General features: G+C 34.9%; 1 protein-coding gene across 6 annotated transcripts in view; it reads right to left on the minus strand.

Moving 5' to 3' along the window:
* PHKB (phosphorylase kinase regulatory subunit beta) overlaps positions 1-15,558 on the minus strand; it is a 202,563-nt gene that overhangs the window by 149,730 nt on the left and 37,275 nt on the right. For all 6 annotated transcript variants that reach the window (XM_082607431.1, XM_082607432.1, XM_082607427.1 and 3 more), the window contains 2 exons: positions 4,148-4,237; positions 2,107-2,245 (listed from right to left, as the gene is read on the minus strand). In XM_082607431.1, coding sequence (XP_082463557.1) covers positions 2,107-2,245; positions 4,148-4,237 — 229 coding nt within the window. The remainder of the gene's footprint in view (positions 1-2,106; positions 2,246-4,147; positions 4,238-15,558) is intronic.

Below are 15,558 nucleotides of genomic sequence, written 5' to 3' on the forward strand. Positions count from 1 at the left end.
TTGATATAAATTCCTGAAGAGAAAATACTGACAGCTTAATTTTTGAGGAATTCTTCCTAATATAATCTATATGATTTCATTAGCATTTACAAGCAGAACTGGGAACAAAATTCTACTAGTTTTACAACATGGGGATTCTCTAAACAAACTATCACAACATAATATTGTGAAAGTAAAAAGGGCTTCATAGTAATTTTGTGGTAAGGACCCTTGCATTTCTCCAAATAGAACACATTTTGCTTGCTAGTAAAACAAAAAATCTGCTACTTTAACTATGTAAGAAGATAAATTATCCGGGGAGTTAGTACATAGATAGTGTCGCCAGCAAAGAAAAGATTTTAAATTCTCTATCAGATGTTTGAAGCCTCCTGGGAAAAGGCCTGTACTCTTGTTTTTTTAAAGTGATTTTCCCCCAACATTTTATTTACAAAAATTTCAAATCTATAGAAAAGCTAAAAGAATGCTACAACTACTCTTCACCTGGATTCACCAGTTGTTAAAATTAGCTTGCATTCTCTATTTTCTGCAGTATTTGAAGTACCATTACCCACACATATTTCAGAAGTATCTCCTAAAAACAAGGACATTCTCCTACATAACCATAATATCATTATCATACCCAATGAATTGATACTGTAATGTCTAATATATAGTGTATATCAAATATAATCCAATTATCCCCAAAATATACTTTACACTTTTTTTTTTTTTTTTTTTTTTTGCGGTACGCGGGCCTCTCACTGTTGTGGCCTCTCCCGTTGCGGAGCACAGGCTCCGGACGCGCAGGCTCAGCGGCCATGGCTCACGGGCCCAGCCGCTCCGCGGCACGTGGGATCTTCCCGGACCGGGGCACGAACCCGTGTCCCCTGCATCAGCAGGCAGGCTCTTAACCACTGCGCCACCAGGGAAGCCCACTTTACACTTTTTTAATGCGTGATTCAATCAAGGTTCACGCATTGCATGTAGTTCTCATAATCTAGCCATCTTCACACCTATTTTCTAATCTTCTATGATTACTACATTTTTTAAGAGCTCAGGCAAGTTGCCTTACAAGTAGTCACAATCTGGCTTTGTCTGATTGTTTATTTACAGATAGAGCCATTTACACATTTTGGTAAGAAGTCGATATGGGTAATGTGCCACATCAGGAGGCACCTAATGTCAGTCTGTCGCATTACTGGTTTGACTACTTGGTTAAGGTGCTACTGGTCCTAAGACTAGTAGTTGCTAGACATTTAATGAAGTTACATTGTGCTTACATAGAATATGGTAAAAAATGCTGGTAGTGACATTAGCAAACAAGTGCTGAAGGTGACTGCCTTTATATTATCTCACTATTTGATTTTCTTTACAAGTGCAACACATCAATGATTTAAGACAGAGGAATCGTGTTCATGTGAAAGATACAATTTTCAAATCAGAAGTACATGCATGTATCACCGTCAGAAAATTAATATTCAGAAACCTCATTTTTGTAGCGGTTAAAATGTATCACTATTGACAATGTGTCAGGACCCACAACAGATGCTTTCCATATATAATGAAATAAATGAAGTAAGGAGAACTTTTGTATTGTGAAAAGATTTATTTTTCTTTTACTTTATGAAATAATTATTTGACTTACAACCAGATTATTAAGTGATACCCCAAAGAAGTATAGTAAGAAAAACACTAAACTGGGAGAAGGAAGGAGAAGAGTCCCGGCCCTGGCTCTGTCATTAACTAGTTGTGCAATTTTGAACAAATCTGTTAACTACTCTAGGCCCTAGTTTTATCATCTGTAAAATTCAATCACCATCAATTTCCTCTGTGATTGAAACCAATCAACTCAACGAGAATGGGCAATCCATTCTGTCAAAGACTAATGATGATTTACAAACCTAGAGATGAGAAATTTTGGTCACAAAGTCATAAAATGTTAGAACTTGTCTCATGTAAATCCTTAGGAAAATTGAAGGGTTTAGAGTCCTAAAAGGAGATGTGAGCAGTTGCAGGTAACACAGTGACTCAGCAGCAGAGCCAAAAGATAGCTGCCCAATTTGTCTTGGGGTTACAAAACCCTATTACCTAGACTTGGAGTTACTAGTAAAAGACACACCAGCTTACCTGTATGCAAGAGCCAAAGCCCAGGCCCCAGCAGCGCAGTATAGACTGTCATGGATCTTGGCCTTCTGATCATCACCACATGTTTTTGTGGGAAAGAGACCTGTGGTTGGACTTTGATACAGCAGCAATGTTGACTTGACTGAAATTGAAAACAAGAAAAAGAATGAATTGTAAAGCCATCCATTTCCCTTGAGCTGAAGGTCGTAAACTTCTTTGGTTTCCTCATCCTACAATTTTGTTGTTTCTAAACTTAGCTGTAGTATAAAACTTTTGAAGATGTAGAAACAACTCCGGGTAAGTAACTGCAGCCTAAGTAGGGATCCACCCTGCATGAAGGGGTCTTTCCACTTTTGAAGAAAGAACTCAGCTAACTGGTATTTAAAAAGCCTTCAGCACATCCTTCTTTATGTCAGCAAGTGTTATAAGGCAACATCAGATACAGAAAAAAAAGATTAACCAAAAAACTAAGTATATTTTCAAAAATAAGTTCAATAGGGAAAAATAAAGCAAATATACAACAAAGAGTTGTATACATTTGCTAAATCCAAAGCTAACTCAACCCCAAACAGGCCAGAATCCTGTTTTTCACTGGTGACTAATTTGTACCTGAAGAGCAATGTATTCATTTTACATATTATATTAGCGATATGTTTAACATTTTAAAACTGAATCCCATCTTTATATGACATGAAAACAGCAAGCGAATAATTATTTTGTGAACATTCAACTTAAGTCAAAGAAGTCTGAAATCAGTGTTTTCCAGTTGTCCCTCAGTATGCACAGGGATGGTTCCAGGACCCACCATGCATGCGAAAATCCTCAGACACTCAAGTCCCTTATCTAAAATGGCTAATACAGTAGGCCCTCCTTATCTGCAGGTTCTGCATCTGCAGATACAGAAAGCAAACTCTACTACCTTTTATAAAACAGTCCTAAAATAGAAAAATAAACACACTAAAATTACATTTCCTAAAAGCTATTTTATTCCTGTCTAACTATAAATGGATGAGTAATGTTTTTCCCCAAAATAAATTAAGTTACTCTAATCTAGATTGGCATATGTCAACTACTTTAGGACAGTTTTTTGAAGGTCTAAAGTACTCTGGTCCATCACAGAGATTAAAGACTTAAATTTCTTTTTCTTTTTTCAGACTAAACTGACATTATCATTTCTTTCAGAATACCAGGGTATTTATTATTTTTCGCAGAGTAAAAAACTGGTCCTCATAGTCCAAAGTAAAAAACAGACATTTCTTTTAAAAGGCAGTTTAATCTCTTTAGCTAGTTATGGCTACAAAGATAATAAGTGGGCAACATAAGAATATATACCAGAATCTTGACCAAAATAAGTTGAAATAAGGTTTACATGATACTGACACAAAAAAATCCTTCTCCTTAGTGAGACAAATAAATCAAATTTTGTATTTGACATACTAGGCCACATAAATGGCACAAGAAGCAAACTGACAAAAAAAATTAATAGGCGTTTCCAACTTACGGTCTGATGAACAAAGAGGAGCCTCCTAAATACATACATATCTCAAAGTTGCTTGCTCACATTAAGTAACAAAATTTGTCAGGTTGATCCTGACAAAAACAAAACAGCAACCAAAAAAACAGGGACCTGATATCAGTAACAGTAACCTGAGATTACCTTTTGAACCTCAATGAATTAGAAATGGATATAAATGGTTCAGGACTACATAGGAACCATGTATAGGTAAATAAGAAAGGAATACTCCTACAAAATCTTTGTGTAAGAATTATTCAAGAGACAGCCTCTAGTTCTCAATTCTGGTAATATTTAGGAAGGCTAAGAGGACATAGAGGACACTGGTGACAGTTTCAAAATGATTCACGGGACAGATATGACTTGTCAGATTCCTTTTATAGTCCCCGTATCTTATGCAATTGGAATATGTAGCTGTCTAAGCACTGAAACTACCCCAACATCTAAATGAGAGAACATCATCCATATAATATATATAACATAACTAAGGCATAGCTACCTAAGGACATGTTTTCCTCAGGTTTTGCTTACCAATTCTGTAATAGTGATCCAATTTATCCCACAGAGTTTCATCATCAGGTCTCGGAAGATTAATGCTTTTAAGAGGTTCATAAACTGAGCCTGAAAGAAAAATAAAAACCCATCAAATTCAATCATTTTCATCCAGATAAACAAAGAAACTTCTAAACAAATGAAGAAGCTCTACTTAGCAATCTAATTTTCATTTTTATAGTGAACTATCACATTTCACTACTTGTCAAATTTTGGGTGGGAAAAGGAAAAAGAAGAAAGCACTTGTAGTATTTCTAAATGTTATGAGCTATCGCCCTCCTCACCCCCAGCAGTCAAGCCAACTAACTCGTGTATACTGGTTCTAACATCTCAAATATCACTAATACTCCTGTGGTAGTCCAGTAGCTCAATGATTTCAGTTCCTTCTGAGAAATATCAATATATCTACTTACATGCCCTGAAATCCAAACCTTATTCCTTATCCTCATGCATTATCAGGCAGTTTTCTGTCAAACAATCATACCCTCAAAACCTCAAGGAAAAAGATACTGTACATGTTCCAAAGTCATCCACTTCATGAATATTCAGATAGTTTTCATACTGAAAGCCTGAAGCCTCCACTTTCTCCTAGGTAGATAATACTTGCCTTATTATCTAGACTATAAGCAGAAACCATTTCTACTTCTCAGCCATGGAAACTGCAGCAAGGTGTTAGCAGAATACACTGCTCAAAAGCTACAAAATTCACGTAATCATGATAATCTGCCACAAAATGGATACAGAAAATTGTTCACTTGACTAGTGCACTTTCTCAACTGCTGACTGAAAGGAAGACATTTGACCCTTCAGCCATCAGAATAAGTACTGACTCTTATTCTTGTTAAAAGCACTCAGAAATTATAAACATCTCAAAGTCACAATTAATCCACCCTGGAACTCAGGTAATCCATGTCATATAGTCTAACAACATAGCACAAGAGTGAACCTATAACTTACCAGGGCCGGGGGTCGTGTTGGTAGGCATTAAGAATCAGTTTTTAAAGAAAATTAAAGCATTTATGTTCGTAAAATTGTTATGGCCAGTATGCTAGTTTAAAGCCAAGTTATTTGAAATCTCTTTATGTTTAGGGGAAGTAAGGTAAAGATCTACACATTCAGGCAATAGTCCCATTATCTTCTGTTAGAAAGAGAGATGACTTATGGATGAAAACAGGGAATATGAAATGACTTACTCTGAGTGAAGAGATTTTTCTAAAACAGTCTTCACAATGACACCAACGAGAATGGACCCCATAGTGAAGTATGGAGAGGACCACCAACACAGAGAGGAAAGCATCAGGACTGCAAAGGAGGCAAGGGTGCACACATGCCCTCTGCCTCTCTGCATTCAATTAGCTCTGGGTAGGTTTAAGTATATTGGCAGTATATGGGTAGCCTGGCAGCTGGGAAGGAATGCTTGCATGTTAGGTGATAAGCTCTGGGGGGTCTACACACTCTCGGTGAAATTCAGCCATAATTAATAAAATAAAATCAGGTACAAATCATCACGTTTTAAATTGTGCATATGGATATACAAAGACTAAAGGGGACATGCTTGCTGGGGTGGAATGACTGTGGAATGATTTGTTTTTACTTAGATTTTATTTAGATTTGTTTTTATTTATTTTGTCGTGAAATGATTTGTTTTTATTTAGAGCACTATTCGTAGAGCTAAGATTTTGCTTTATATGAGAAAAATAAAATCACCAAATGTTGCATATACATTTTTATTACAATTAGATAAATAATACATGTGCATATGGATAAAGATTGAAATAGAATGTGCAAAACTGAAATCTACTTGCATTATAATAGTAGGTGAATTTATTTTGAAAGATTATTTTAATGACATTGTATCAGGGTTTTTAGAGTGAAAAAAATACTTCCTTTAAAAGTACTATTACATTTAAGGTACCCCTTACCTCCCCGAAAAGACTAAAATGATTCTGTCATCTAATGTTTTTCAATAAAATCACCCATGGAATTTCTTAGAAGCAACAATAAATAAACAAACGGGAAACCAGACTTTTCAAGAAAATAAAGACCCATTCAGCAAGAGCTAAAAGAGAAGAGTTCAAGCAAAGCAGAAAAGTGTAAAAGTAAAATCAGCTAATTCACTGAGAATCTATGTTTTCTTATACCTTCCTATATCTTCAAAGAAAGCCCATGGTAAATTAAGAACAGCTTGGCTAGATAAATGTCAACACTTCAGTGATCACCACTATATTGCTTCTGAAGTAACTGCATAAAATTAAATTACTTAGAAAGGAAAAGCAATAATGGAAACATTTTAAACAAGAATTAAACATCTGAAAAGCATCAATACCAATACAAAGGTGGAGGAGAAAGAAATCAACAATAGAGTACAAGTTCCCAAAGACAAAGAAAAAGATGAAAAATAACAGAAAACTCTAATAATGTTTAGAGTTCAAAATGAAATGAATTTTTAAAATATAAATTTCTCCTTTCCATGTCTTTCTCATTTGAATTTTGCCTATATCTAAACATCACAAAGTAAAATGAAACTTATCAGTTATCAAGTTTGTAAAATGAGCTTAAACATGTCAACCTGATTTTTTACCTGACAATTCACTTTGTATTAGAAAAATACAGTCTACATCTTCATTTCAGAACACGTTATGTCAAACAGGTAACAGCGATAAAGAAGAGGAAGCAGAAGTTGTTACTTGAAGAGAAATATTACAGCTTTATCATGAAGGAAGAAAGTGCTATTTACTAACAAAGAGACTAAAGAATGAGCTGCTCTGTGAGACATAAACAGTATTATAGAAAGAGATAAACTTAACAAAGGTATAAGCTTTCTGAATTTTGCACTATAAACCCAGAAGGTTTCTGAGTGTTATGGAGAGGCTCTTAAGAAATCACAAAACAGCACTGACAGTTAAATAGTAACTGTTAAAAGCATGAAATAGATGACCCAAGAGGAAATTCAAGGCGGAAAACTGATCAGCAAACCAAAACATCAGAAGTGTATTATTTGGGCATCTTACTTTATATGATTCAAAGCTCTTTAATACATACAAAAATATTATTAATCAAGATTTTGATGATCCCTAAAGTAGCTTTATCATTTTTCCATGCATGGTGGTGGACTAAGATAAATATCATTATTTATTCATTCAGTTAATATATACAGTGAATGCATAAGAATCTGGACCATACATCTAGCAGGCTACCAAGGCCTACAGATTAGGAAGACAGGTAAGGTTTTGAATAAGATTATATTTTATATATATATATGTACATATATATATATATGTACATATATATATATATATATATATATATATATATATATATATATATATATAAATGGATAACAAGGTAGAGTGGTGAGTTCCTTAAAAGACAAAGGACAGGAAAATTTAATCCCCCTGTGGGGCTCAGAGAACAGGGAACTCCTGCATTGCAATCTCTAAACTTACTAGCAATTTCAAATAATGAATTGCCATCTAAATATGAAGGTAACAACTGAACTCCAGGAAGATGTTAAGTCATAAATATATATACACATATGCACACATACTTAATATAGATATTTTAAAAAATTTTTTCTTTATTCTATTTTTGGCTGCATTTGGTCTTTGTTGATGCGCGCGGGCTTTCTCTAGTTGTGGCGAGCGGGGACTACTCTTTGTTGCAGCGCGCACTTCTCATTGCGGTGTCTTCTTTTGTTGCAAAGCACAGGCTCTAGGCACGTGGGCTTCAGTAGTTGTGGCAAACGGGCTCAGTAGTTGTGGCTCGTGTGCTCTATAGAGCGCAGGCTCAGTAGTTGTGGTGCAGGGGCTTCGTTGTTCTGCAGCATGTGGGACCTTCCCAGACCAGAGCTCGAACCCATGCCCCCTGCATTGGCTGGCAGATTCTTAACCACTGCGTAATCAGGGAAGTTCCTAATACAGTTCTAAAACTTATACACGTCTCATGAAACAAGATACTATATACTAAGATTTTTTTTGAAGTGATACACATGAAGGTTTAGGTGAAGAAATTATATCACTAAAGGGTAAATTTTATTGACACACTGACCCTAGTATGCCCTTTCACAGGATAATTTTATTATAAATTTAAATCCTTAGAAAGGACCATAGGATTCTGATTCTCTCCCTCAATTAAAATAATTTCTTTTCATATTAAAAAAAAAAGATAACATTCTATCACCCTAAAAAAGGTATCATTAACATTTTGGTACGTTTTGGTACATTTGGTACATTAACATTTTGGTGCATTCTTTTCAGGCATTTTTTACTGTGTATATATTTTTTAATGTACACTTCTTATGTGTATATATTTTTTAGTGTGTATATATCACATAAACACATAAAATTTACCGCATATAGGATCATAACATACATACTGTTTTTCTCATGGACATAAGTCCTTTTTTTCCTTACCTCATCCTCTTGCCCTATTCTGTACTCATAACCACACATTTTCCATGTTTATATAATCAAACATATAGATAAGAATGAGAGAAGAGTCTGCCCTTGCTCGTTTTATGAAAATGGGATCATGACACAGACCTGTGCTTGCATTTAGCTCCTCTCATTTAACAACACACAGGGAAATCACTAAAAGTGATGGCTCTTTCTTTTGCTATATTACAACTTATTCCAGTAGCCCCCCATCAGTGGGTATATAATTTGCTTCCTATTTTTACCATCACAAACAATACTGCAAAACACAGATATACATAGATATAACCAGGAGTGTGCTAGAACCAGTGAGAACTGGCTGGAGAGAGTCAACTGTTAAATTGTCAGGAATTTTGGGACTGGTTGTGAAACACAGCCATAACTGCAAATTAAATTACAACTAATTATTAAAAACAATGGTAATAAATAATCAAGCCTCATCATTTCCAAATTATTTTCCTACATTCTACTATTATATATACTTTTGAGTTTATTTATACCTATATATCTGTACATTGGAAATACTATGTAATAGCATGTTACAATACATATCTTCCCAACTCTGCATTCAGTAATGTCACGTAAAGAAGTAGTATTGAATTAAATGATAAATGCACTTTTTACAACAAATGGCAAATTATATTTTTTAAAAAGGCTAAAATAATTCACATTTCTACCAGTAATATAAGGGCTCCATTCTTCTAAAAGCTTTTTCAATCTGATAGGAGTAAAGCAGTAGCCCTCTTTTACTTAACGTTCATTTCCCAGACTATTAGTGAGTTTGAGAATCTTTACAAACTGGCCATTTGGATTTGCTCTTCTGTGAACTGCCTACATCTTATTGCCATTTGCTACTGCTTTATCAGTGTTTTTGTCATCAATTTCTAAGAGCTCTTTGTATGTTTTGTGTGCTATTTAACATTTCCATTTCAAATATTTTCCCGAGCTTTCATTAGTATACCAATGTCAAAATTAAAAAAAAAAAAAAAAGTAATGGTCAATCTATCTCTTTCCTCATTTGGTTCTAGTCTTCCTTTCTGTTTACAAAGGTTTTCATTAGGGACTTAGTCTGGAAAGATCCCACATGCCGCGGAGCAACTAAACCTGTGTGCCACAACTACTGAGCCTGCGCTCTAGAGCCCACATGCCACAACTACTGAAGCCCGCGCGCCTAGAGCCCATGCTCTGCAGCGAGAGGCCACCACAATGAGAAGCTCACGCACCACAATGAAGAGTGGCCCCTGCTCACTGCAACTAGAGGAAGTCCAAGTGCAGCAAAAAAGACCCAAAGCAGCCATAAAAAAATAAATTTATTTAAAAATAATAAATAAAAAGGTTTTTGACAACCCCAAGGTTATACATATAGTTACTGCAATTTTCTTCTAAGTTTTTTATAATGTTAAAAAAATAAAGTTTCCCACTTAGCTATTTTATCCATTGAGAATTTGTTTTCTAAACCGTTTTTAAAGTAAGTAGTAAATTCCATTCATTTTAAAAAGATCAAAATTTTTTTTTTAGGTTACAAAATATTCAATAGAAAGATCCATTTGTCCTAAATTATAAAGAGACCATCTCAAACTATTAGATTCTAATAGACAATTTCCTCTTGAAATAATACAACTTAATTTTGAAAAGCTATATAAAAACTCTCGTATCTAATAATATAGCATTTGATCTACTTATATGCAAGATTTCAAACCCATCATGGACATATGGTATTTACAAACAGCTTAAACAATAATCAGCTTCATGTGCAGCTACATTAATGTCTCTAAAAATCGCAATTGCTTGGAGCAACATATATTGATTTTTTTAAGTACTGTACGTAGCACTCAGTGATGCATATTGACACAAAGTTAAAACATAAAGTATGCTGCACCCTTTCATTTTTCTATAGGTCTTGGGTTCTATCAGAGAAATACACAAAAAATGTGAAAGTAGAATCTTAGCCCAAGGAAAGAATCAATCAGTATCTTCTGTCTGCATTTTATTCATGATTCTCTAACTTTGGGAATGGAGCAGGGTGAGATTCACCAGTTCTAAAGACTGCAACTTTAGAATCTTCTGCCTGAGCTAATGGTAAACAGCTAATTTTATAGACATAGGACATTAAGAACTGTGATTTTTCAGTCAGGAAAGTCTCTGAAAGCCTTAGTCTCTTAAGCCTAAGTTTTTGAAAACAGTGAAGTGCAGAGGCTAATAAACTATTAAGAAAGTATGTACAAAGAAGCAGTTGAATAACCAAAATCCCTGAGCTAACATATTCTCCAACAAAATAATCAGGAACTAAGAAGAATCTGAAGCCCTTGCATTGTAGAGGGTCAAAAAGCCCCCCAGTTTCATGAGGTTTGGATAGTCCTTATACTTACATGCATATAGAGAAGGTGAGGAGGGCAGGAAGGGTACAGACCAGGAAGGCATGGAAAAGCAAAGAGATAGCCTTGTATATGAACATACAAAATATATGCAAACCACATCTGTGGTTTATCAGTTAATTATTAAAACATTAATTTCTGAGTTAAGATATCAAGGTTTCCCAGAGTATAATAATTATATGTTTATCATCTATATATGATACAATGTATTTTCAAGCAACTTTGAAATTTAAATTAAATCATTAACTTGGGATGATAAGTTCTTCATCTTAAAATTCCCTTTTACTCCTTCACTGATAAAAACTAGAAGGATACTACTATAGAAGGGACAAATTATTCTAATACATTCTCACCTTTGTATCCCTAATGCTTGTACTAGGAGGTTCACAATCCAAATGTTTATTGAACTGCCTGACCCACATGATTAGGGGGAGGCCTTCTTCAATTCCACAGGCAGAGTTAATTGTTCCATATTCTGCATTCTTACAGCACTCTGTAAGTACCTTAAGTACAGTTCTTGCTTATGACAATACATTTTTTTTTTTTTTTTTTTTTTTTGCTGTACGCGGGCCTCTCACTGCTGTGGCCTCTCCCGTTGCGGAGCACAGGCTCCGGACACACAGGCTCCGCGGCCATGGCTCGCGGGCCCAGCCGCTCCGCGGCATGTGGGATCTTCCGGGATCGGGGCACGAACCCGTGTCCCCTGCATCGGCAGGCGGACTCTCAACCACTGCGCCACCAGGGAAGCCCCATGACAATACATTTTATTTTCACTAGTTGGTTAATGTGCTATACTACACTGGAAGCCAATCTACAACAGGGACCATATCTAGTACATAGTAAATGGCAGTGAAAGTTTGGTAAGAAGAGGGAAAACATGGAGAGAAGCTGACAAAAATAGTTTTCCTGAAAAGCTTGTTTTCAGGAAACTTCTGATGACCAGTTTACAATATTTTCACAGGCTATGCTATCTCCTGCTGCTCCCATCCAACTTGATTTAATCATCTAGTCCCACCTCTTCAGACTTTCATGATTAGACAAGTTGAAAAACTTACCTTACTAACTTTAGAATGGATACCCATTAACTTTTATAGTTAAAAGGTTCAAATACACTATATATGACTCAGCACTTTGAGCATCTTCAAGATCACCAACATCTCCTTCCAAAACAAAAAAACAAAACTTAAACCATGATTTTCTTTACTGTATAATTTCTTAAAATGAGAAAGGGAAATTTTGCATGCATACTACTTTGCATTGTACCAGATACTTTAAATACATTGTCCCATTTCATCTTCCTGACAAAGGAAGGAGGTTGGCATTAAATTGAAGCACAAAGAAGTTATTAAATGGCAGTCTAAATTGGAACACGGGGTTCTCTAAAGACAAACTATATGTGTGCTCTTTGTCCTATACCATGAAACCTCATAAAAATGCTTGGCTAAGAAGAGTTAAGAGCCCTTAATCCCTGTTTTCATTTTCTGCTTTAAACAACAGACTGCTCCAAAATTATATGTACATGTATATATACATACATGTATACTTTTCCTTACTTAACTCCAATTTATTATCACAGTTCATCTGAACCTTCAACTTTTTAAGTCTATGTTTCTCCATGGCAAGTTGGGTAAGAAACATATTTTAAATGTAAAATATGAAGTGGCAAATATAAAATAGCACAACTTCTTAAAAATGAAGTAAAATTTGCCTCTTCAACTAATCCAAATAAGATGTGAAAAGGCCACTCAACTGTTCCCATTTTATTTTTAATAAAAAGGTATTAAGTTCTTCCAGTGACCTTTAAGGAAGGAGCATGGCCAATAAAATCTATTTAAGGATATTAAATCTGGTTGATGTTTCATGAGTTGACCTTATAAATACCAATCACTCAATTAGCTATTTCATTTTCCTTTCTTATTTATAGTCTAGTAGAGTCCCTTGACATAATATAGCATGAATGTATATGATTTCTGTGAGGTCAGAGCTGTATTCTAATAATTCTAGTGTTTCTAAAAAGTTTCTGGAACTCCCTTTTTGAAAAAAAATGCATTCAGAAATGACAGTTATTTAAATTTCTTAACAGTAGTTGTTATATTCACTGTTATAACCCCAGTGCCAATAGTGCCAGGAAAACAGTGAGCACTCAATAAATATTTATTCAACAAATGGAATTAATATCCTCTGATATCTAAAATTTGCCAACAATTACTCGAAACCAGCTGCAATGAATAAGGTGATTCATCAGAGCAGATGAAGTTAGGTAAGACTCACTGATCAATATCCTAAGCTGTGACCATGTAGTAATTCAACTTGTTCTATTCTTCTATTTTAATCTGTTCTGTTCTCGTCTTCTATTGCTCATAAAGGAGGATCTGAATGAAATCATAAAAGGATATGATTTAAAAATGATTTGATCACTAGAATAAATGTATATAGCTTACAAGTGAGCTACTTTATAAACGATAATACTAATCTGAACATATAAGATTTCTGAAGAGAAACCCAGTCATTATTTCACACTTATATTACAAGTAAAAATTTTCAATTCCAAACTTCTAAGACTTAAATGATAGCATCTTAGTTAAATATTAATTGAATTACATGGAGGGGAAAAAGAACTTCACTATACACCATTCCCAATCTTTACAAGAAATACTTAATTTTATTATGTCTTGTTATTATAGCGATTAAAAGCATGTGACATGAGGCATTTTACTGTGTCATACGTTATTCAACACAAGTCCTACAGAAATAATACTTTCAGCATTTAGAAAGATGGAAACAAACCATTTTCCTTTATCATTTGCACTTTGATAAATCCTGGTCTGTATTTCTTGTCTTGGTAGAGTTCAGTAATGCATTTAATATGAATGTTAATACTACTAATTATAAATTGCCCTGATAACACTTTATAGGGTAAGCTCGAACAGAGGAAGTCTTGAATGTTAATCGAAAAAAATCACAATAAACTATGAATTAGTAAAGTAAGCTAACACTAAGAATAAAACTATTCTCAACCAGAAAAAAAGTAGAAGTACATCTGACAGTATAGAGTTTGTAGACAAAGAATGCTAGCTAATTTTCTTCTCATCAAATTGCAGTGAAGTTTACATCACTGGCTAAGTAAAACAGGGCAGAGACGTTTTTGCCATTTTCTACACTATACCATCAGACTTTGGCGATTTGCTTCAAAGCTGTCCTGAGAGCCTGTGTCAGTAAACTGCCTTCTGTGAAGACCTACATACAATAAAATCATAACTGACAAAACTTTCTTGTATAGAATCCAATCACATTTTTTAGAAGCCATCTTTTAGTCTAGTGAATAAGGTTAATCCCAAGGTTCAATCAAGTAAAAAAAAGAGGTCTCCCTGCTCTCCATCATCCCTCCTCCTCATCCCCCAGAGTGTAAGGAAGCTCCTGGATAGACACTGTCATAATACCTAGGAGGTTGTGGAAAGAACATGGGCTGTGAAAACAGATAGACCTTGGCTGCAATCACAGCTATGTCCTTCACAACATTGTGGATTTGGGCTCTCTCTGAGCTAGGACTTCTAACCTGTAAAGCTGGGGAAAATTTAACCTCACAGGATTGTAGTGAGACTTAAATGAAATATTTTAAGTATAGCACTGGCACACTGTATATTAACTACTTACTGTCTTCCTTTCTCCACCCTTAAATTTTTGAATCTCCTCTTGCACTTAGCCAAAGACTGGTTAGAAAATTAAAAATCAAGGAATTTTGTTTAACTGTTAATCAGAATCCTCCTGATCAATGCAAGGATGGATAAACCCCACATAGTGATTTTAAATCTGTAATTTTAAAAATCAGTAATTAAGAAACAGCAAAAACACTGTATCTTCCTGGGAGAAATGTCTATTTAGGATTTCTGCCCTTATTTGGATTAGGTTGTTTCTATTTTTGATACTGAGCAGCATGAGCTGCTTGTATATTTTGGAGATTAATCCTTTGTCAGTTGCTTCATTTGCAAATATATTCTCCCATTCTGCAGGTTGGCTTTTTGTCTTGTTTATGATTTCCTTTGCTGTGCAAAAGCTTTGAAGTTTCATTAGGTCCCATTTGTTTATTTTTGGTTGTATTTTCATTTCTCTAGGAGGTGGGTCAAAAAGGATCTTGCTGTGATTTATATCATAGAGTGTTCTGCCTATGTTTTCCTCTAAGAGTTTGATAGTGTCCAGTCTTACATTTAGGTCTTCAATCCATTTTGAGTTTATTTTCGTCTATGGTGTTAGGGAGTGTTCTACTTTCATTCTTTTACATGTAGCTGTCCAGGTTTCCCAACACCACTTATTGAAGAGGCTGTCTTTTCTCCATTGTGTATTCTTGCCTCCTTTATCAAAGATAAGGTGACCATATGTGCGTGGGTTTATCTCTGGGCTTTCTTTCTGTTCCACTGATCTATATTCCTGATTTTGTGTCAGTACCATACTATCTTGATTACTATAGCTTTGTAGTATAGTCTGAAGTCAGGGAGCATGATTCCTCCAGCTCTGTTTTTCGTTCTCAAGATTGCTTTGGCTATTCGGGGTCTTTTGTGTTTCCATACAAAGTGTGAAATTTTTT

The sequence above is a fragment of the Mesoplodon mirus genome, assembly GCF_964341445.2.
Source record: "Mesoplodon mirus genome assembly, chromosome: 19".
Taxonomy (NCBI): Eukaryota; Metazoa; Chordata; class Mammalia; order Artiodactyla; family Ziphiidae; genus Mesoplodon; species Mesoplodon mirus.